The following is a 22,148-nucleotide window of genomic DNA, read 5'->3' on the forward strand; positions in this document are numbered from 1 at the left end:
GGGAAAGGCTCACCGAGCCACCTTTTCAATAGAAATTATAATAGAAAAGGCTTTCGAGGGTGAAATTCATGGAGTGGGTGTTGTGAAACATTTGCCACTCACAAAAGATATACAATTTAACTTTAGTTTTGTTGAAAAAGTTACCTAGTATAACTTTAAGTAAGTAATTAACATACTAAACCAGCGGACTTGCAAATTGACAATTTCCAGTGGCATGTTTTTCCTGCCTACATGTTTTGGGCATTTTTGGGGACTCACCGTGCGCTATTATGTAGGAGAAGTTCAGTGGGAACTTCAGGGAAGGGGTGGGGGGGTGAGAGAAATGAGCAACCAGGTCTAGGAAAACAAGCCCAAAAGAGGCGACTAGGCCACATGAGCACTTTAAACATACGTATGTATACTAGAGGTGCCGGTCGCTACGAGACCCTTCCGTCTAGACGCTGGCGCGAGGCTCTCGTGTAGCATGGTGTGTGTATATGTTGCAACCTTTATTGTGAAGGAACCACCGGAAGTGCTAAGCTATTCGTTCCGTTCCGTGTTACATAACACTCTGAGATGCTACATCGTGACATAGTGTCACAGAAACCCACAAAAGTCACGAAAATAACACTGTTCAACGGGCTAATTAGTTAGCATTGATGACATTGACCACACTAACGTTCATACAGGTTGTTGATAAGATGTTTAACGTAGCCGTTTGAGTGACGACAGCAGCGTTGGTTAACATTAGCGTTAGAGTTAGGCGCATGCTAACGCTATCGCCGGGCGATGTCACTACCAGCCGAGGCTTATTCTTGCGCATTAGGCCGCGATTTCCGCAGGGCCACTGCCTCGTGTCCTGCGTGTCTATTGACATTTGTAATGGTCAGAAATCTAAGTTGGGCTTGTTTGTGTGAGAATATTTCCACATTGGTTCGAAATGTGTGCTTATTTGAGCATTGAGGAATTAACTGTGCAGGAGCTGTGTGGAGCGAGCGAGCTGGTGTTTTCAATGGCCGTCGCTTCGTTGTGTTTCGGCTGGGGCCGTAGCCGTTCGGTGATGGGCGGGGTTTTCGGGGTTGCCATGTCCAGGAGTTGTCAGCGTGAAGTGGCATGTAATTGGTTAGGGAAAGTGCGCCCACGCATGCGCAGTGCGCAGGTCGGTGTTTTTGCATGAAGCTGGTTGCTTGTTGCTGGCGCGCAATCTGGCAACACTGATGCAACTGACCCACGTACAAACGTTCTGGCGCATGACTGTAGATTCCAATTGTAAGGTAGATATACATTGGCTAATTGATCTACAGTACAAGTTGATCTTGTAGTTCTTAAAGTAGTTTTTAAACATTCTAACAACACAAATCTGATACGGGCACCCGGGCACAAACATCAGATGGGGGTTAGGGACAAATGCATATTCATTTGGGGGTCCATGACATGAAAATATTCGATAACCACTGGATTAAATAAAAGGTTTGGAAGCAAGCCCAAATAAGCAACTACACTTTAGAAACGAGCCCAAAAAAAAAACGGGACTTCACAGTAAAATAAGCCCAAAGTCGCTTATAATAAGCAGACATGGCAACACTGCTACAAAGCCAACATAGAGGCATCCTGTCATCCTATTATCATATAACTTGTAGAGGGGCCTTACCGTATCGTGGTATGATTCCCCAGGCTGTGAACGAGGCGTATATTCCTCCAATCATCCAAAACATACAGAGCCAGGAAAGATGCTCTCCTCTCTTTTCCATCGAAAGGAACTCTGAGAAGTATGAGTAGACGATAGGTATGGTGCCTCCAACACTGAGAGAGAGAGAGAGAGAGAGAGAGATTGATGGACCGCAGTGGTGGAATAATGTACTCACATTTCTTACTAAAGTAAAAGTATCAATACTGCAATGTAGAAATACTACAAGTAAAAGTCCGGAATTCAAAATGTATTTGACTAAAAGTAGAAAGTACTCATTATGCAAAAAGTCCCATTTCACAAGTTTTCAAATGTATAACATGTACAAAAATCTTTTGAAAAAATAGCAGATCTACAAGCTCACAATACGTTGCCATGCGACGCATTGTGAGCGTAGATCGGCTTTTTTTTCAAATGGCCGAAATGCATATAGGGCTGAAGTGGGTAATGTATGTTTTCTAATGGGCCAATAATCAAAATCTATAAAGTTACTAGCAGCTAAAGTTTTAAAAAATAATTGTTGTGGAGTAAAAGTATAATATTTGCCTCTGAGATGTAGTGAAGCAGAAGTAAAAGTACTGAAAATTGGAAGTACTTTTTGTCCTTGAATGTCTTGATCCCTCGCAGTGTTTTAAACAAAGATATTGAGCTATCTGTGTGTGTTGTTGCTGCCGGCTATAGACTGTCTGTAGCTAAAACGTTTTGAGAATCAATTACGGTGTCAACTGGGACAGAATGTAGTTTAGATAGTGCCCAGGATTACTTAGATAATTGGCAAAAATTTAGAAAAAAAAAAGAAGCTCTACAGTCTGTGCAGTGGTGGAAAAAGTGTTTTACTTAAAGTAAAAGTGTCAATACTGCAATGTAGAAGTACTCTGTTACAGACCTTATCACTGATAATATACGACACAAGTAAAAGTACAAAAGTATTGGTATCAAAATGTACTTAAAGTACCAAAAGTAAAAGTAATAAAATGTTTGAAATAGTCTATGAAATAGGGCTAAAGTGGTTAATGTATGTTTTATAATGTAATAATTTATATCTGCAAAAAGTAACCGGTAACTAAAGTTTTCAAATAATTGTAGTGGAGTAAAAGTACAATATTTGCCTCTGAGATGTTGTGGTGTTGAAGTAAAGTAAAGTACAAATACCTCAAAATGATACTTCTTAAGTACGGTACTTGAGTACATGTACTTAGTTACTTTCCACCACTGAGTTTAAGAAAGAAAGCTTTACCAGTCCAGTGGTCACAACATCACATACAATATCCAGGAGGATTACACTCCCAGGTCTCAGGTGAGTTGGTGGTACAGACTCTTCCTGAGGCCACAGTCTTACACAAAACCACTGCACAGACAACAAGCTACGCATACGCAATTCACACATCCGCGGAAAGAGATTCAGCCAATAAAAATGTAATAGAACTTCCTGAGGGTCTTTCCATTTCTCTGATGCCGAGGACAGAAACATAATTGGTTTTGTTTGCTTGATTTTGTTACTCAGGGAACATCAAACTGAAGTGTTGCGTTGCAGTGTTTTTAGAGTTGTTGGATTCCAAATTCACCGCAGTCTGTCTGCAGTATATGACCTGATTTCTCCATAAGTACCGTGTGTGTGGATCCCTGTGGACCGGTTTATTCTAGGGTGTAACACTGCAGTATATACTGTCTGCATGTTTCTCTCCCTCTTTTTTCCTCCTCTACAGCAGGGGGTCTTAAACGTTTTTTTTCAGCCCAAGGACCCCTTAGCACAGAGAGAGATGAAGCAGGGACCCCCCACAACGTATTGTTTAAAACTTAAAACTTGCAGATTACACTTTTTCATGGATTTCATAGATGGCTTCATAGACTTGTTTGACATAGTGTACATTATCTTTTCTATTAATATGTCGGATTCACGTTAATGTGTATTTTCAGAAATTTTTTTTGTCAACTCGACCGTTGGCTCTGTACTTGGTCTGCTCTTTTTCCCTCTACACCAACTCTCTGAAAATAGCCGATCTACAAGCTCACAACGCCTCGCATGCAGCGTGAGGCGTTGTGAGCTTGTAGATCTGCTATTTTAGGCTAATGTTCCCCATCACACAAAGATTTGGCGGATCCCCTGTAGTTACTCTAAAGGACCCCCTAGGGGTCTCGGACCCCCTGGTGAAGACCCCTGCTCTACAGTATATATATACTGTAGGCATATATCTGTCTATCTCTTCTGCTCTTTGACTATCTGTCTCTCTCACTCTTTACTCTTATCTCTTATCTCACTCCCTCTCTTATCTCCTTTCTGCCTTTTTATGTTTGCGTCTGTGTATGTCTGTGCAACTGTGTATATCTGTGCGAGTGTATTTGTGAGAGAGAGTGTGTCTCTGTGTGTTTTGTGTATTTTCAATCCAATCGAACTCAAATGACCGATATCTGTCCTTCTTACCCAATGCCAGAGAAGAGTCTGAAGAAGAGGAAGAAGCCATAGCCCTGCGCGAACGAGGAGAGGAAGGTGAAGACGCAGTTTATAGCCAATGCCACGATCAGACAGCGTCTACGACCGACCTTGTCTGCCAGACCGCCCCATACGAACGCTCCAACCATCATCCCGAGAAAGACTATTAGGCCTGGATGGAGAGAGAGAAACGGTAAGGAAGCGTGTGAGAAGAGAAAAAAAGGTGTGTCTCTGTTAATTTTAAGTTTCACACCAAACGTTTGATTCTGCCAATGCTTTTCAATGGGAATGGAGCGGTTTGTTGCCATTCGATGACCACACCCTTCAGCCCCTTCCATAACATTCCATCCACAACATTGCTGGTTGAAAAATATCCAGCAACGGCAGTGGATTGTCATTCACACTAGGCCTGCAAACTATTCATTATTTTCGTAGCTATTATTCTATCGTCCTTTTTCAATTAATCAAATAATCAAATACCGAGAAGCGCATAAAAAAAAAACACTTTGGCCCTATTTTATAGTTTGTCATACAACAGTGTCACGCTAGAATATATCAAATTGTCCCACCAAAATCTATTACATCGATTAGAGTATCTGTTGCACCCCTAATTCACATATTAATTGGCCTCCTTAATGGAGATATTATATCTGTATGTACAGCAGTGGTTCTCAACCCTTTCAGACCACGACCCCCCAAAATAATCATATGGAGACCCCCCACCTTGACAAGCACTTGGAATTGGAAGTGCATTATATTTTGTTTGACTCGGTTCCACATGTAAATATTGTGAAAATAGCTTATCTATTAGTTGTGAGCTTCTAGATCAGCTATTTAGAAAAATGTTTCCTCTTTCTGATATTATTTGATAATTTGACCAATTAAAAACATTTTTTGTATTAAAAAGGTCTAAAAAATCCTTAAATTGTCACTTTATAGTCCCCCCCCCAAAAGATCCTGTGGGGGTCCCAACCCACAGGTTGAGAACCACTGATGTACAGTATACAGTACATATGTAATGCAGAAGCTGTCTAAAGCATGCAAGACCAGACAATGCACACTATTCCTCCATCCTGGGGATGGTATAGAATATGTATTTCAAGGGATAAACATAAATCCTCCCCAGTATGCAGTCAGGATGAAGAGGATTTTATTTTTTTCCCCTCTTGGAAAATGTCAACTGAGATGACTATCAGTGCACATAATGTCACTGGCAAACAGCGTGCATCTGCTGCTCACTGAGTGCTCACTGTGCTGGTGTCTTGTCTGTGTGACACCAGGAAATGCCAACTTGTGAAAGATGCATTGTAGTTGATAATATATTTATTTATTCAGTGAATCTTTTTTTCTTTTGAAGTGAAGATTTTTAACAAGACGTGGCGTTGCTTCCGTGTGGATCTCGGATGGCATGTATCCAGTGTATGACTTCCAGTTTAAAATAATTGGACATTTTTTAAATGGTAAATATTTGAAAAACGTATGTGATAAATATTCAGGGACTTGCTTCCTTGGCCTACTGGCAGCGTGCATGGTGAAATATGGTGCTGATTGTTCCAGTGGTTTGTGAGATTAGTCAGAGAGAGACAGACAGACAGACACACAGACAGACAGACAGACAGACAGACAGACAGACAGACAGACTCTGAAGAAAATACACTGAACCGCTAAAATGCCTGGCCAGCGTGTGAAAGGGAGAATGTAATGAAGCTCTTTGGATAAAGGCACTACACTAGTAGAAATGCAGACCAAGTTTGCCAAGGACTCACACATCCACAGCCTGGCATCCCTGCAGTACAAACAATGACAGAGCAGATGGTAGTATCACAGGGGGTGAGTGAGGAGTTAACGTGGGAGTTTGGCACACCACACCACACCGCGCAGGCTGCCTCCCACTCCTCAATCTTCATCCTTTTTTGACTAATCCTTCGTGACCTATCTGAGGCATGTGATAGTCTTACCACGAGCAGGAGGCGATTTGGTGTAGAGGGACAAAAGGATGGGGCCGAGTACAGCCCCCCGGGGCACACCAGTTAATGAAGTGTATAGGGTTTACGTAGTTAATTGAGTCACAAAAAGAGAGTGGAAGAGGGAAAGAGGAGAGATAATCTAAAGAGGATTACTGGAAAGAGAGAGAAAGTTATGTGGGCAATGATAAAGAGTTAGTGTAAACCATTATGTGCACCATTGCTCCACCCCCTCTGTGTTCCTATTGGCTGGGGTTTGAACAGCCATAACTCCAGTTCCCAGCATACTAAACTTTCCAAACTTGCTAGATGCTCTTAGACGGCCAATAGGGACAGGGTGTCATTGCTTAAGCCCCACCCCCTCTGTTTTCTTATTGTCTGGGCTTTAAACAGACATAATTCCAGTTCCCAGCAATGCTAAAGGCCCCAAACTTAGTGGGTGCTTTTACACGGTGACCATTGCTCTTATCAGCGCAACATAGGACTAGGTTTGAAGGCTACGTAGCGGGCTGAAAATCGAGTAGTTTTATATTCCCACAGTAATCGCTAATTGCTATAGAGTGTTTGTTCAGTAACAGGGGTCTCCCTGTATCTCCCACAGTAATCGCTAATTGCTACAGAGCGTTTGTTCAGTAACAGGGTCTCCCCGTACCTCCTGCTCTTTAGTGTACAGAAAATGCATTTTCAGTTTGGGGTGCCAATTTCATCCAATTGAGAGAGAGAGAACTCATACAGGATACAGAATAAACAAGTGAAATTGGAAGTGATGAAAGACAACAAATATAAGCAGAGAAAACTGGAACTGGAACACTATAAAATTGAATAGATAATGATAAATAGGTTCTCTCTCCTGATTGGATGAAAATTGGTGTTCCACCTGAAAGTGTAATTTATCTTTACTAATGAGCTGGAGAGATGGGAAGACCCCTGTTACTGAGCAAACACTATAGCAGGGGTTGTCAAGCCGGCGACCCTACTTGCGGCCTGCGAAAGTGTCCAATCCGGCCCTGGGAGATGATTTATGGAAGAAGGAAATTATTCGCCATGTACAGTATCTATTCTGTACGACAGCTGATCTCCGGCTTCCTTCTCTCACTTCCGTCTCTCACTATACAGCTGCAGTCTAGCATGCAGCTTTGTTGGGGGTAGGCTACTTAACCACTTAGACCCTAGCAATGGCATCTGTATTCTGGGAAAAATTTGAAGAATAGTCCCCACTCCTTTGGGTGTGTTTTTGTCACTGTGTATTTGCACATACGTGAAATCTGTCCGCTGCATTTATTTACCCATTTATAACTACTAGGAGCAGTGAGCGCCATTCTACGGCGCTTGGGGAGCAGAGCGATTAGGGGTTAAAGGACGACTTCACAAATATTTTCCTCATATAATTGGTCCTCACTAATGCTCAATATGGCACCATGTTTGTCTACCCCGTCTGTGTCTCAGAGGAGGGCTGTGGACAGCTCAGAAACTCTCATCTCATAAAGAAATCTCATAATCGTGACAGCCCTAGACGGCACTGCAGTTAATGCCACTCCACGCCCCGAACCCACCAGATGCGCATCAACCCCCTAAAGTCTGTCCCACTAAGAGGGAGAATGTGTTGTTCCCAGAGGGATGCAGATAATTCATCTTCTTTGCAGTCTGTGTGTATCCTCATGGGAACAATTACATATGAACACAGACAGGTAGCCTACAACCACGGAATACGGATGAAAAATGAGTTCCAGAATACATTTTGAAAATTAGAGTGAAAAATCGAATGCATTTTCAGAAGCCATAATCAGCGTCATGCTGACACACACGCACGCAAGAAAGCACGCACGCACGTTGTTTCGTTTACGGGAAGAGTGAAGCTGCAGTTGAAACAGCCTATTTTATTCTACTATCAAAACCTATTTTATTCTCTCATCACAACTTTCTTGTATAGCCTATGAGTGACTCTGAAAATAAATAAAGGTCATGGCACCCCCCCTGCCCGTGGGATATGATCCAGCCTTACACATCGATCAGAAAACACTCCCTTCCCTACGGCACCCTGTCCAAGCGACCTAGACTCTCCTCCCTCCTGGCTCCCAAGTTGCGAAACACCCCCCCCCCCCCCCTCCCCTCCAGTCAGGACTGCACACTCAGCAGCTCAGTTTGAAAACTCACCTCTTCAGAACTCATCCCCCAGCACAGTGGTTCTCAACCTGTGGGTCGGGACCCCCAGATGATTAGCTTAATAATAATAAGTGTATCTAAAGTGACAATTTAAAGACCTTTTTTTAAAAAGAAGGGAAAAAAAGACTATTACTAATTCAAAAATCAACTATACTATAAAGAAAAATCAAACATCGGCCAAATTGTGAAATATTACCTGAGAAAGAGCCAAACATTGTGCAAATAGCAGGTCTACAAGCTCACAATGCCTCGCAATATTTTCACAATATTTATCTGTGGAACCGAGTCAACTCCTACAATTCCAAGTGCTTGTCAGGGTGGGGGGCTCCCCAGTTCAAATATGATTATTTTGGGGGGCGGGTCGCAGCCTGAAAAGGTTGAAAACTACTTCCCTAGCACTCCTTATGTCTTTGTTTACTTCTTAAATGGATGCTAGGTTTGATGACAACCTGCTTTCTTGGTTAGTTTGTAGCACATACTTTCTCCCTAGTACTCAGCCACATGCTGCTCTGGTCTTGCACTTTGTAAGTCCCTCTGGATTAGGGATGGGATGATAATATCATTTATCGTGACAATAATCGTATCGCAGAGATTTAAATTTATCGTGAAATTGTCCTCAGTCATACACAAGGCTGAATTAGCTTTTGTTGAGCTGCAAATTCAGTACAACGTAAACGCTCTATACTTGATAAAACAGACCTGTAAAGAGGGTATTTGGTACGCATTATTTGGTCTACAAGCTCACAACGCGTTGCAACGCGTTGTGAGCTTGTAGATCGGATATTTTTGCCAAACGTTCCCCCAGAATAGGGATGCTGGGGGTCCAAGTGGTTTAACAAAAGTGCCATTTTAAATTTTAAGTATATTTTGATTATCGCGATAATATAGTTCATCGCAATTATAACCACAATAATCGTATCATGTATTCTAAATGCCCAAATTGTAAACTATAGGCTCTTAGTTCTCCTGACACTTGGAAATATTGACTATTACAGTTAGGACCGTCCCTTGAAATACAGGATTATTATTTCCCTTATTTGGAAACTAAAAGACGCGTTTTTGGGTATCAATCAATGTCACACATCAAAAACACGTCAAACACGTTAATGGCACCCAGCGCCATAGCGGTAAAAACACGTGAAACGCGTTAATGGCACTCAGTGAGTTAAACTGGCCCTGAGTGGTCTCTGTACTTGGACCGTTTTTTTCTGTCGAGGCTAAATCTCTTTGCCAAATAGCTGATCTACAAGCTTACAACACGCTTTGCGAGCTTGGCTCTTTTTGGCTAATGTTCCCCCAGAATATGGATGCTGGGGTTCAAATGGTTCATATAATATACACGCACGCACGCGCGTGTGTGTGTGAGTGCGTGTGTGTGAACTGTACTGAGGTGTGGCTGCTGTTCTCAAGGTCAGGACACAAAAAATTGATCGCTCTGACAAACTGGCCACCTGCTGGTCTGCCTCTCTCTCTCGCTCTCTCTCTGTGTGCTGACTCAGAAAACACACACACACACACACACGCACACGCACACGCACACGCACACGCACACACACATACTCACATACACGCTAATGCACCTACACACAGACTCAGTGAGAGATGGAGGGGGGTGGGGGGAGAGAGTGCGATGGAGAAAAAGTGCTACATCATTGGACTAATGCTTAAATTCATGTATACACTGCTAAAAATAGCAGATCTTCAAGCTCCCAGTGTGTGGCATCTGCTATTTCCGGTGTCCGACTCTGTTGTACAACCAAGTTTAAATCAGCTTTACCTCAGTGGCTGGCTTTACCCCAGGTGTCCTTGGTGGGGGGGGGGGTTACCAGGGGGTCCCCAGCTAAAGTAGGTAATGCAGCATCACAATCATTTTAGCCACTTTAACCATATTTTATACTTTGGCTATTCAAAGATAGCAGATCTACAAGCTTCGTGTTGCAGCTATGAGCTTGTATCAGCGATTTTTGAAAGTTTTTGAAAAATATTGAAAATGTTTGGATTCTTTTTTTTTTTTTACATAATTCTTATCTTCTGGGGGTCCCTGGCACAACATATTTTCAGATGAGGGTCCGAGACCGTATACATATAATTTTGGGGGTCCTTGACATTAAAAGGTTTGAGAACCATTGCTTTACATGGTATAGTACGAGGTTTAGCCTCTGGCTCAATTTTATATTACTAGACCATACCCGGTGAAGGGCGCCCTTCACAATACCCGGTGAAGGGCGCGCGTCCCCTCGTATATATATAAAAATTTGCTATATAAAAGAGCAAAATAGGCTTGCTATTTTCTGTTGCCCTGCAGCAGGCTTGAGTATATTTTTGATGGCATTTTACACCACTAACAACATTAATCAGAGAATCACACGTCTTTGTCACAACTCGTGTTTTGTCTTTTTTAACCAACACAGTACAAAGTACTGGACACACAGATGACACAGGTCATAAACCTGGAAATACAGGAAAATAAACATTGTATTACCATATATTCATAGCATATATGATTCACAATTAAACAGCAGGTAATGTAGCACAGTCTATCACAGTAGAACCGAAATAGCAGAAAATGACTACAATACCCATGAGGCATTCTGAACCATGGGCCAACAACGCGTCGCCCCAGCTACCATTAAGTTACAGTGTCCAAGTTACAATACACAAAATACACCAAAATAATACTTTTCAATGGACTACTTGGGTAGCACTGATAATATTAACCACAGTAAGGTTCATAAAGTGTGTTGATGAAACGTTTACATTGTTGATTAAGTCACGATGACGACGTTAGCATTAGCGTTAGCCGCATGCTAGCGCCAAACGTCCGTTAGCTTAGCATCACGCTAACGGTTCATAGTAACTTGGTTTGGCTAATAAACATTAATCCCAACTAACGCCAACACAGTAATGGATGTAAACATACACAGACATGCTTTGGACATTATTATCAGGTTGCATGTTGGTGGTATGGGGTTCGTTTGGTTTGGCCTCGTTTTCATAGACCTCGTTGCTTGTTTCTCTCGCGAAACCTGTGGCCATGTTTCCCATTGAACCCGGAAAAAAACCCTACGTCCGCTGCCACTACTGCTCCCGGTTTGGCTACAATGGGAAACATGGCCACAGGCTGACTAAATAAGCGATTTAAACGGGTAGTTTCGCTGGCGACCTAAAATATTATGCAGCCGACCAAACCTTAAACATCCGTGCGGTTTAGAATCTACCATTAGTTTTGGGATACGATGTATACAAAAGGGTAAACAGCTAAACAACAGATAAATCAAAGGCTGTGTGTGTGTGTGTGTGTGTGTGTGTGTGTGTGTGTGTGTGTGTGTGTGTGTCTTTGTTGATGTTTTTGCCAGACTTTCTAAGAAAAATATGTGATTACTACAGTACATGGTTACTATGAAGTTATGCGTTTTGTTTGATTGTCGAACACAACAGTCATGACTATTTCTATTAGTGATGACCATATATGGTCATCACTAATAGAGATAGTCATGACTGTTGCATATGGTCATCGCTAATAGAGATAGTCATGACTGTTCATATGCAACAGTCATGACTATCTCTATTAGTGATGACTATCTGCAACAGTTACGACTTTTTGCATTCCTATGCTATTTCAGACGCACCTTGCTGAATTCATCTACAGTGTGCAAACTGAGTGCTTTTCATTAGATGATGTTTATATTATTTGTTGTTTTTTAATGATGATGCAATATGACCACTTGACATCACAGTCCCTCCCTGGTAAAGTGACATTTGAAACGGTGCAACTTTAGTAATGATGAGTCCTACACCCAAACTCTCAGACAAGAAGGTCAGAGCCATCACACGCCTATAGCACTCACAATAGCAAAGGACACCAGTGCTAAGTACATGTACTCAAAGTACTGTACTTATGTAACATTTTTAGGTAGTTTACTTTACTGGAGTATTTCCAATTTTCTATACTTTTACCTACTTTTACAACTCAGAGACAAATAGTGTACTTTTATTCCACTACAATTATTTGAAACTTAGTTACTAGTTACTTTGTGGATTCACAAAACATACATACATACATCACCACTTCAGCCCTATTTAAACTTTGGCTATTTGAAAATAGCCGATCTACAAGCTCACGATGTGTCGCGATGCGACGCCTTGTGAGCTTGTAGATCGGCTATTTTCAAAAGATTTTTATTCATTTTATACATAATGATAACTTGTGAAACGGGACATTCTGCATAATGAGTACTTTTACTTTTACTTTTGGTACTTTAAGTATATTGTGATGCCAATATTTGTGTACTTTTTATTACCTGACTTTTATTTGTAACAGAGTGTTTCTGTATTGCTTGATACTTTTAAGTAAAAAATGCGAGTACTTTTTCCACTGCCTGGATGCAGATACAGGAACTGAACATGGAGGAGAGCTCACTTCAGCACAAACTAACAAACCTTGCCAACATTGTTGTGTGTTGCCTGGGATGTTGTGTCATTAATGTGTCATTATCTGTGTTGAACTGACTGTGTGAACAAATCTCCCTTTGGGAAAATACAGTCTAAATCAAAAATCTAATATGTTGTGTTAAAAATGTGTGGCTGTACATTTTTACATTACCCATATTGGATAATGGATCCACACAAGCACAGGTCAGCTATTTTACTTGGTATATTTTCTGTATGTCACTTAGCAGGAATTTTCATTATATAGGGCTGGCATGATCAACCGAGAGAGAGCGAGAGAGAGAGGTACAGTAAGTACGTTGCCAAGCTGTATCCATTAGTGTGATCATTGCAGTATTACAGATCCATGGGTTCTGTTCTGTCAACAGGCTCCTCTTCTCCCTCCGATACTGAGACTTTTCTTTTCCCCTCTCTCTCTCCATCCTTTCTTCCTCAGGCCATTTTCTCTCCTCTCTTATCTCCCTCATGCTGCGACATTCATCTTCTCATCTGTCTTGTCTGAAAATGACACGTCTAAATTCTTGTGTTATCTGTCTGCGCCTCTCCTTTCATCGTGCCTCTCCTTTCCTCCACTCATTTCTTCTCTCCCCGCCTCTCTCCTCTCTTCTCACTCGTCTTTACTCTCTCATCTACTCTCCTCCTCCTCATTATCTCATATTCTCGCCCCCTCCTTCCCTCCCTCCCTGTCTACCTGTTGTCTCTCCGTCTCCCGTTCCTCTCCTATTTTCTCATCTCTGCTCCTCTTTCCACCTTCTGCTCATTTCCTCTTCGGTCATCTCTAGTCTGTCCATCATTCTTTATGAAGGAAGAGACCCTCCCATCAATCTGCTGTCTGCTTTAGTAACCAGCCATCTGACATCAAACAGTATATTATAGCACAGTACCATACAGTATAATGTAGTATAGTACAAGTACAGTACAGTACTACAGCACACCAATACACATGTCCGAAATGCACACACATTTATGGATGTACACATACTCAATCAATTCGCCATTCACATTCAATATGCAAACACCACTTACTGTAGGCACATTAATCTCAGCCCCCCCCTCTCTCTCTGTCTCTCTCTCTCTCACACACACACACACACACACACACACACACACACACACACACACACACACACACACACACACACACACACACACACACACACACACACACACACACACACACACACACACACACACACACACACAGAGAGAGAGAGAAGCTGATTCATTTCTGCTTCCATAGTTCCCATTAGCTAATTAGGCAGCAGGTCTAATTTGGTGATTTACTGAACACTCTTAAGAAGCTTCGGGAACTTATTGACCGGCGTGTGCGTGCGTGGGTGGGTGTGGGTTTGGGTGCAGTGCTGGTTCGGCGTTCCACCCCCTTGTTGTCCTGGGATGGGTTCCCTCAGCGTGATATAACTATGAGAGTGACGACACTAGCGTTGACTACCATTGTAAGAATGGAATGCGGAAGTTCTCTTTCTCTCTTTCTCTTTCATCTGAATGAGGAAGTTCCAATGTTTGGAACTACAGGAGGCAACATCCCGCTTTGCGGCGAGATCAAAGTGTGACGCAACTCTCTCTCTAACGCTGGGTTCCCTGTGAGCCCTATACTGTCCGTGTATCCTTCTTTTATCTTGAACGATGCTACTCAGATTAAGTGAATTGTCTTGTTACTATAAAACAACAAAAAAAACTGCCAAAAGTGGTTAGATGACAGTACAGTGGCGGACTGTCGACGTGGTGCTCACAATTGACCGACTGCGGGCTACGGGGAGGGTCCTGAAAGTGAGTGACAGGTCGTTAATGGGACAGAAGGCGCTGCAAGCGACTCCGTTTTTTAGAATGCTGCTGGCTGCAACAAACAGTCGGCCACGCACAACCTGAGTTTATCAGCCGGCAGCCATAGTTTGGTGTGACCGTGCCGTAACGGTGTGGTCTCATCAAACTTTAATTCTGCCTATGCAGCGGATTCTGCATAGGCAGAATTAAAGTTCATTGTGACCGCACCCTTAAGAGATTTCTGCCCGACAGCAACGAAATGAGCGTGTTCAGGTTTTAGTACCCAACAGCATTGGCTGGGTCTTCTTAATGGGTGAATTGGGCTCCGTCCCTCCCTCCCTCCCTCCCTCCCTCCCTCAGACGAGGCTTACCCAGCATTCCCTTCTCAGCGTTGGACAGACATAAATCCTTCTCTGCGGAGGGGAGAACAAACGCCACCACGAAGCACTCCACGCCGTCGGCCATCAGTGCCAGTCCCAGCACGATGTACAGGGTCCACTGGAACCTCCCGTGACCACAGTCCTCCATGATGTCCTCGTACTGTTCAGATAACTCCTCCAGTTCAGAGATGGCACTGCCTGCCGCTCTGGATTTTGCCCTAGAAGAGATGGGGGATGCGCAAGAGATTAAGACCAGGGGTCGTCAACGTTTTTCAGGCCAAGGACCCCCTTAGCTGAGAGAGAGAGATGAAGCAGGGACCCCCACTAAATATCCTATATTAAAATTGGCTTAAGGGAGGACCGGCCGGCGGACCTCTGAAATATTGTGAAGATAGCTGATCTACAAGCTTGTAGATTATTAGAGGGTCGGGGCGCTGCGCGCCCCTCCCCCCTAGCCGCTGCGCGGTGCTTTGTGTTTGTTGGTCTCTATAATATATAAAGCCATAATAGGAGATGTTCCCAATGGAGCTATGCCCAAATATGGAGTGTGTTGTCTGACCTCACTTGGGTCTCGTTGGGCGGTTATATAAAGCCATAATAGGAGATGTTCCCAATGGAGCTATGCCCAAATATGGAGTGTGTTGTCTGACCTCACTTGGGTCTCGTTGGGCGGTGGTCGGCGATGACGCTAAGGAACAACATGGCCGACTGTAATGTTGTGAGTTTGTGTTAGCCGCAATTAATTATGCTGCGAGGGGGCAGATGTGTGCTGAGCAGTATGAAGTGGCCTACAGACTGCGCGTAGTAATTCTGCACGTTGTGGCGTGTCTTGTTAGTGACATTGATATGTTGTTTTTGTGTTTAGTCCCACACAGTGGCAGGGTTTATTTTGGGTTTAGAAATGTATATATATAGATAACTCAGCCATAACCATATAAGGAGTTCCTGTCTAACCTCAATATGTCGTCATGGCATCAGCAAACAAATCAGCCAGCTCCATATATCGGCACCAAAGGGAGCATATGGGCATATACTGATGGCATCAGGGATCTCCATATATGGGCATAAAAGGGACAAGGACTGACAGATACAGAGATCACCATATATGGGCTTATCGGCATGATCATACTGTATGGGCATATACTGATGATTTCAGGGATCTCCATATATGGGCATAAAATGGACTTGACAGATATAGAGATCTCCATATATGGTCATATCAGTCAGATCGGCGGTGCGACGTAGATGTGGGGGCCGTGTAGCGCCCTGAACCTCTATTTGTATAAAATTGTGTTGCAGATTAAACTTTTTCATAGATTTCATAGATGGCTTCATAGACTTGTTTGACAGCACAGTGTTGTGTAAATTAATGCTTTTGTTAATGTGTATTTTCTGATACTTAACCAAAATCACACCCTGTGTGAAGGAAGCGGTGCCTTTGGGGCGGGGCTTAACTCATTTCAGCCAAGTAAAAATAGCTGATCTATAAGCTCACAATGCTGAGTCATGTAAGTCTCAAGAAAAACAAAGGCTTCAGACTGGTTGGAACATGTCATGGCCACATGTGTTGTGTAATGCTGTCACTGAGTCCAGAAATGTTTGTCCAAGCTTTATACTGTACTGTTACTGTAGGTCTGGCAAAAAAGGTTTAAGCATATTTTATGCTATACCCGGTGCAAAAAAAAAGGGTTAGGGTTAGGGTTAGGGTTAGGGTTAGCATAGCATAATCTACAAGCTCAACGCGTCACCTTGCGACACGCTGCGAGCTTGTAGATCGGCTATTTATCTAAGTATTTGTGCCTTTTGACAATAATGACATGCCCAAAATAGGGATGGACCAAGATGAATGTTTTTCAAACAAATCTGACCAACTATGACCTGGCTATAACAGTGGTTGCCAAACTTTTTAGCTCAAGACCCAAAAGAGAAATCGGATGTTTGCTCGGGACCCAAACTAGTTAAAAAATAGCAGATCTACAAGATCTCGCGTCGCGTTTTTTTTTAACTCATGACTTTTTGTGGAAATCTTTTAAAAATAATAATAATTAATGACAACATTTTGGAAACGAAAAATCCAGGGATATTCACTCGAGACCCACAAAAATGGTTTCTGCGACCCAAAAATGGGTCCCAACCCACTATTTGGGAAACAGTGGGCTATATCAGTGCTTCTCAAACTTTTTCATGTCAAGGACCCCCAAATTGACACTTATTAGCCCGCGGACCCCCATTTGAACAGATATGCCAGGGACCCCCATAAGAGAAGATTTTTACAGCTCTAGCAGTGATTCTCAACCATTTTAATTTCAAGGACCCCCAGTTTGACATGCATTAGGGCTACGGACCCCCATTTAATGGCATTTCTCTGGGACCCCAATTTATATTGTAAAATCAATGTTAATTTAACTCTGAGAGTGTACAAATGGAACCGTTAGGGTCCATTTGGTTCCATTTGTACACTCTCTGAGTTACAGACCCATAAGGGTCCATTTGGTTCTTATATCTATCATTTAGCTGGGGACCCCCTGTAACTACCTCAAGGACCCCTGGGGGTCTCCGGACCCCACTTTGAGAACCACTGGGCTATATAATACCACAGAGCGAGAAAGAGATAGAGAGACGGAGACAGACAGAGAGATTAACAGTGTCCTTAGACACACAGAGCAAACGGGCGTACAGTACCCTTTGCCACCTGCTCCATTGGCTCAGAGAGCGATGACAAAAACAAAAGCAGATGGTAAAGTGACAGGACAGGTTGGTCGGGAGCGTAATAGAGCCGTAACACATTTCCTGACACCCACCTCGCTGCTCTCTGTGCGGCCTTGACTTCGTCAGGATGTGGGATGCCCTGATATTCCCCTTCATACATCTGCTCCTCCTCGTCGTGGCCTTCCGTGGCGTCGCTAGCGGCATCCTCCTCCTGGGGCGGGTATTCCGCCTGGTAGCCGTATCCGTCTTGGCCGCCGCCGCCCCCTTCTCCATAAGTTCCGTACGCATCGCCACCACCCTGGTGGTAGACGTTGTTCTGGTACGGGTCGGCCATTTAAGCCTAATTAAGCTGAATTGCACTTATCGTCCTTATTTAACAATGCTAGGATGGTGTTCTTTTTTTCCGTCAGCTAAGTGTAGCTATACGTGGCCTAGGCTGTCATTTGATTTGAGTCACTTAATAGATGAGATAAATGAGTACTTTGTAATATTGGATACGCATGGCCAGCTAACAAGGAGAATGACGCTGACAAGTTCAGTTTGCTGACAGACTCGCTATGCTACAGTAATTATGTCTCCGTATGTTAACAACTAACACGGTTCCTTGTTTTTTCTTGTTGTATATTTTTTTGACAGAGAATTATAGTGATGAGTTCGATGTAAGTCCTTGATCAAAGTTGTCAATTCTAATATGTACAAGCTTTGTATACAATGGGGGGGAGGGCGGGGGGGATTTGTTCCCCACACGCAGGCCTCTTCTGTTGAAGACTGTGCTGGTATACGTAGCCTGTGACTGGAGATGATGCCTGGATTTTAGCTCTTCACCATGATTCTCTCCTCGCCTAAAACAGGAATGAGACAAGAATTAGTAACAGTTATGCTTTTCAGAGAGCAGTATGAGGTCTTGTTTTTTTGTGATGATCTCAAATGTCGTGCCTTCCTGTTGACAAAACAACCATTTGCTCTAGGGTAGAGCATGGATTTATCATGAATTTAATCTGCATAGATTTTCTCTGTTGGCGTGTAGTTGTTTTTGTTGCACTGCTGTTTGTTTTTCAGTTGTATGAGTGTTGAATGTTTAATGGACAGCAATGGAGACAAGCCTCTGGCTTTTTATGTCATCTATTTGGCATGATTTTAACTGGTTGTACTGTCTGTACCTTAACAAATAGTGTGTGTGTGTGTGTGTGTGTGTGTGTGTGTGTGTGTGTGTGTGTGTGTGTGTGTGTGTGTGTGTGTGTGTGTGTGTGTGTGTGTGTGTGTGTGTGTGTGTGTGTGTGTGTGTGTGTGTGTGTGTGTGTGTGTGTGTGTGTGTGTGTGCGCACGCATGCACGTGTGTCTGTGTGTAAGGTTGTGCTTAAAGATGTCTATTACAGTGAGCTTGCGGTGAGAAAAGCAAAGATGGAGCAGTTTTTGCTTTATAAGAGTACATTGTGGAGAGACAGGAAACCTAAACCAAAGACAAGGGAGACGTGCAAGACATGATGGCACTCGTATTCCAACTCAGGTCCTCCCCACTCACAAGGATGCACTAACTGTCTGTCTTCCAGTCAATCCAGACACCTTTAATATTGGCTTTTATATTATGATGGAAGACAGACACGTAGTGAGGAACACACACACACACACACACACACACACACACACACACACACACACACACACACACACACACACACACACACACACACACAGCAACGGCCCCAGCATCTGCTTGTAATGCTGTAAATGAGATTTGCCTCGCCTTCCGAGGTGACACTGCAGTCTATTAACACTCTCTTATTCCCCTCCCTTGTCAACTTTCCTCTTCTCTCAGGTCTCCTCTCCTCTCCTCTCCTCTTCTTTCCTCTCCTCGTATGATTTCCTCACCTCTTCCCTGTCTTCACACCCATCTCTCTCACCTAGTTTTCTATCATTTCTCGACTCAAACTGATACCTCTGCTCTCGCTCTCTTCCTTTTCACAGCCATGCCTTTTCTGCTCAGCTACCATTCCTTTGATCTTGTCGCTCATCTCTCGTCTTTCCTGTCAAGCCAAAATTACAAAACAGCTTCAAGGAGGTATAAATGCAGTAGGTTTTCTCCTCAAAGGCGACTTTTGACCTGAATCCATGTCATTATATTGTGAGGAGGACATACAAATCTGACATGACACTTCCCAATGTGGTGTGTGTTTCAAGAGCTTGCTCTCTAGATGCTCTGCCAGCCTATGTGGGGAGTGTGTTGAATTGTTGTGAAACAGGCTTGTTGACGTCAGCATGATGCGTCCGACGAGTGAGAAAAATATTAAAGAAAATATACAGTAAAGCCTAGGTTTAAAAAGAACACGAAACTAGCTTACGGGAATAATTAGCGAGAAGGTGAGTGGAAACAGTTCAACAACACTTGTTTTGCAGTTGAAGCCAGCTCTACTTGGATTGTAGCTTTGCAGTGTTTTGTAGCAGCTACAAACGTCAGCTGTCGCTTTGTATGTTCATGTCGCTGTCTTACATTGACTAAAGGTGGCGAGGAGTAAAGGTGGCGAAGGTGAAGGAGTTTAAATACCTAGGGTCAACTATCCAAAGTAATGGGGAGTGTGGAAGAGAGTGCAGGCAGGGTGGAATGGATGGAGGAAAGTGTCAGGAGTGATTTGTGACAGAATGGTACCAGCAAGAGTGAGAGGGAAGATGTGTAAGACAGTAGTGAGACCAGCCATGCTGTATGGCTTGGAAACGGTGGCACTGGCAAAGACACATGGAGTTTCCCCATTCTGAATGTTCAATACTTTTACTTCTACTCCACTATATCCCAGAGGCAAATATTGTACTTTTACTCCACTACAATTATTTGAAAACTTTAGTTACTTTGGAGATTTTGATTATTATTACAAAGCATACGTTAACCACTTACTGCCCTGTATATAAACTTTAGCCGATTTAGCCGGCTATTTTCAAAGGATTTGTATACATTTGAAAACTTGTGTAATGGAACCTTCTGCATAATTAGTACTTTTACTATTGGTACTTTAAGTACCAATAGTAAATGCTTTACTTTAACTTTTTTACGTGTGAGTACTTCTTCCATCACCGGTTGGGAGCTACCTGTAGATCTCCACTCAAGTACATAGACAACTTATTGTGCTTACTGACAGTGGTGTAACGTAATATTTACGCAAGGTCGTACTTAAGTACAATTTTGAGGTATTTTTACTATACTGGAATATTTCAAATTTTCAATCATTTTACTTCTACTCCACTGCATCTCAAAGGAAAATATTGTACTTTTACTCGACCGACTCGAAAAAACGTATCAAATATGGAGATTATTCTGCCTGAGCAGGCCCCTCTCTCTCTCTCTCTCTGTCTCTCTCTCTCTCTCTCTGTCTCTCTCTCTCTCTCATATATTATCTTCCAACCACTGCATTTCTGTCTGTTTTCTGTCCATCCCCCTCTACTCTTCTGTTCTTTTCCCCCATTGGCCAATTGTCTGAGTGAAATAAATAAATAAATCTGGATCAATAGTTAGTACCAGCCAGCCAGTCTGATACTCTGGAGAAATCTCTACAACACACACACTCTCACACACGGCACACACACACACACACACACACACACACACACACACACACACACACACACACACACACACACACACACACACACACACACACACGCACGCGCACACAGTACCTGTAAGTTAATGTGGACAGACCAGAGGGGATCATTAAGCGCTGCATTTCAGTTTTGCCATTACACATACAAACAGTGGCCTTGATTGAAAGAGTTTTAAAGTACCAAATGTTCATTACAGTCAACAAAAAAAGAAAGGAAAAGGGAGAGAGGAGCGTGCTGGCTGGATACAAAGTAAACCATTCAGTTTAACCACTTAGTTTAAACCACTTTGGCCAGTATGATTGACCGGAGTCCCTCAGGGCTCTAGACTTGTGTGTTTTCTGTTTTTGTGGGGAAGGCTTTTGCTGAAAATAGCCAATTGACAAGCTCACAGCGCGTCGCATTGCGGCGTGCTGTGAGCTTGTCGATCTGTTATGCAATCTGCACAACAACAAAAAACAAGACACTTTTCCAGAGCTACAGATGCCTTGATTGAAATTGGCATTTTCAAGGTCGCTGTTGAAAGATGTTGAAAAGAGGCTTGTGTTGTCCTTATAATCCTTGATTCTTTCTACCAATATATCAGCCATTATTTGTTACAAAAGAAAACTGCCTGTGTAGAATGAACAAAAAAGGTAAGATTTTGAGAAGAGAACAAATCATGCTTTTTAGTTTACTGAAAATCATGAACATGCTGCTCCTCCACCTCCCAACATACTGTAACAAAGACAAATCTACATTCAATCAAGTATGATAACTAAATGCACAGGTTCTGCCAAAAGAGCTATATGCGTCGAGTCTCTGCTCCTTCCTCTTTTTCCATCTCATTTACACATAATTCATCTTTCTCGCTTTCAAACTCCTTGTTTTCTTTTTCGATCACGCAATTTATTCTTTTTCCTGGCTTCACTTCATTGTTTCTCTTGAGAGAGAGAGAGAGGGGGGGGAGAGAGAGAGAGATAGAGGTGGCTGCAGGGTCACGTCTGTTATGTAACTGCTTTCTCAGCCAGAAAGTA

The 22,148-nt window shown here is 42.8% G+C and overlaps 1 protein-coding gene across 1 annotated transcript in view; it reads right to left on the minus strand.

Annotated features, from left to right (window-relative positions):
• The window catches only part of sv2bb (synaptic vesicle glycoprotein 2Bb), a gene marked incomplete at its 3' end in the record, with an annotated part of 34,932 nt that extends 16,766 nt beyond the window's left edge, over positions 1-18,166 (minus strand). The window contains exons 1-4 of the mRNA XM_084060964.1: positions 17,637-18,166; positions 14,827-15,053; positions 4,089-4,269; positions 1,631-1,782 (exon numbers count right to left, since the gene is read on the minus strand). Coding sequence (XP_083917090.1) covers positions 1,631-1,782; positions 4,089-4,269; positions 14,827-15,053; positions 17,637-17,878 — 802 coding nt within the window. The 5' untranslated portion in view covers positions 17,879-18,166. The remainder of the gene's footprint in view (positions 1-1,630; positions 1,783-4,088; positions 4,270-14,826; positions 15,054-17,636) is intronic.
• Between the last annotated feature and the right edge of the window lie 3,982 nt (positions 18,167-22,148).

Source organism: Gymnoscopelus microlampas (genome assembly GCF_963454915.1).
Source record: "Gymnoscopelus microlampas genome assembly, chromosome: 6".
Classification (NCBI taxonomy): domain Eukaryota; kingdom Metazoa; phylum Chordata; class Actinopteri; order Myctophiformes; family Myctophidae; genus Gymnoscopelus; species Gymnoscopelus microlampas.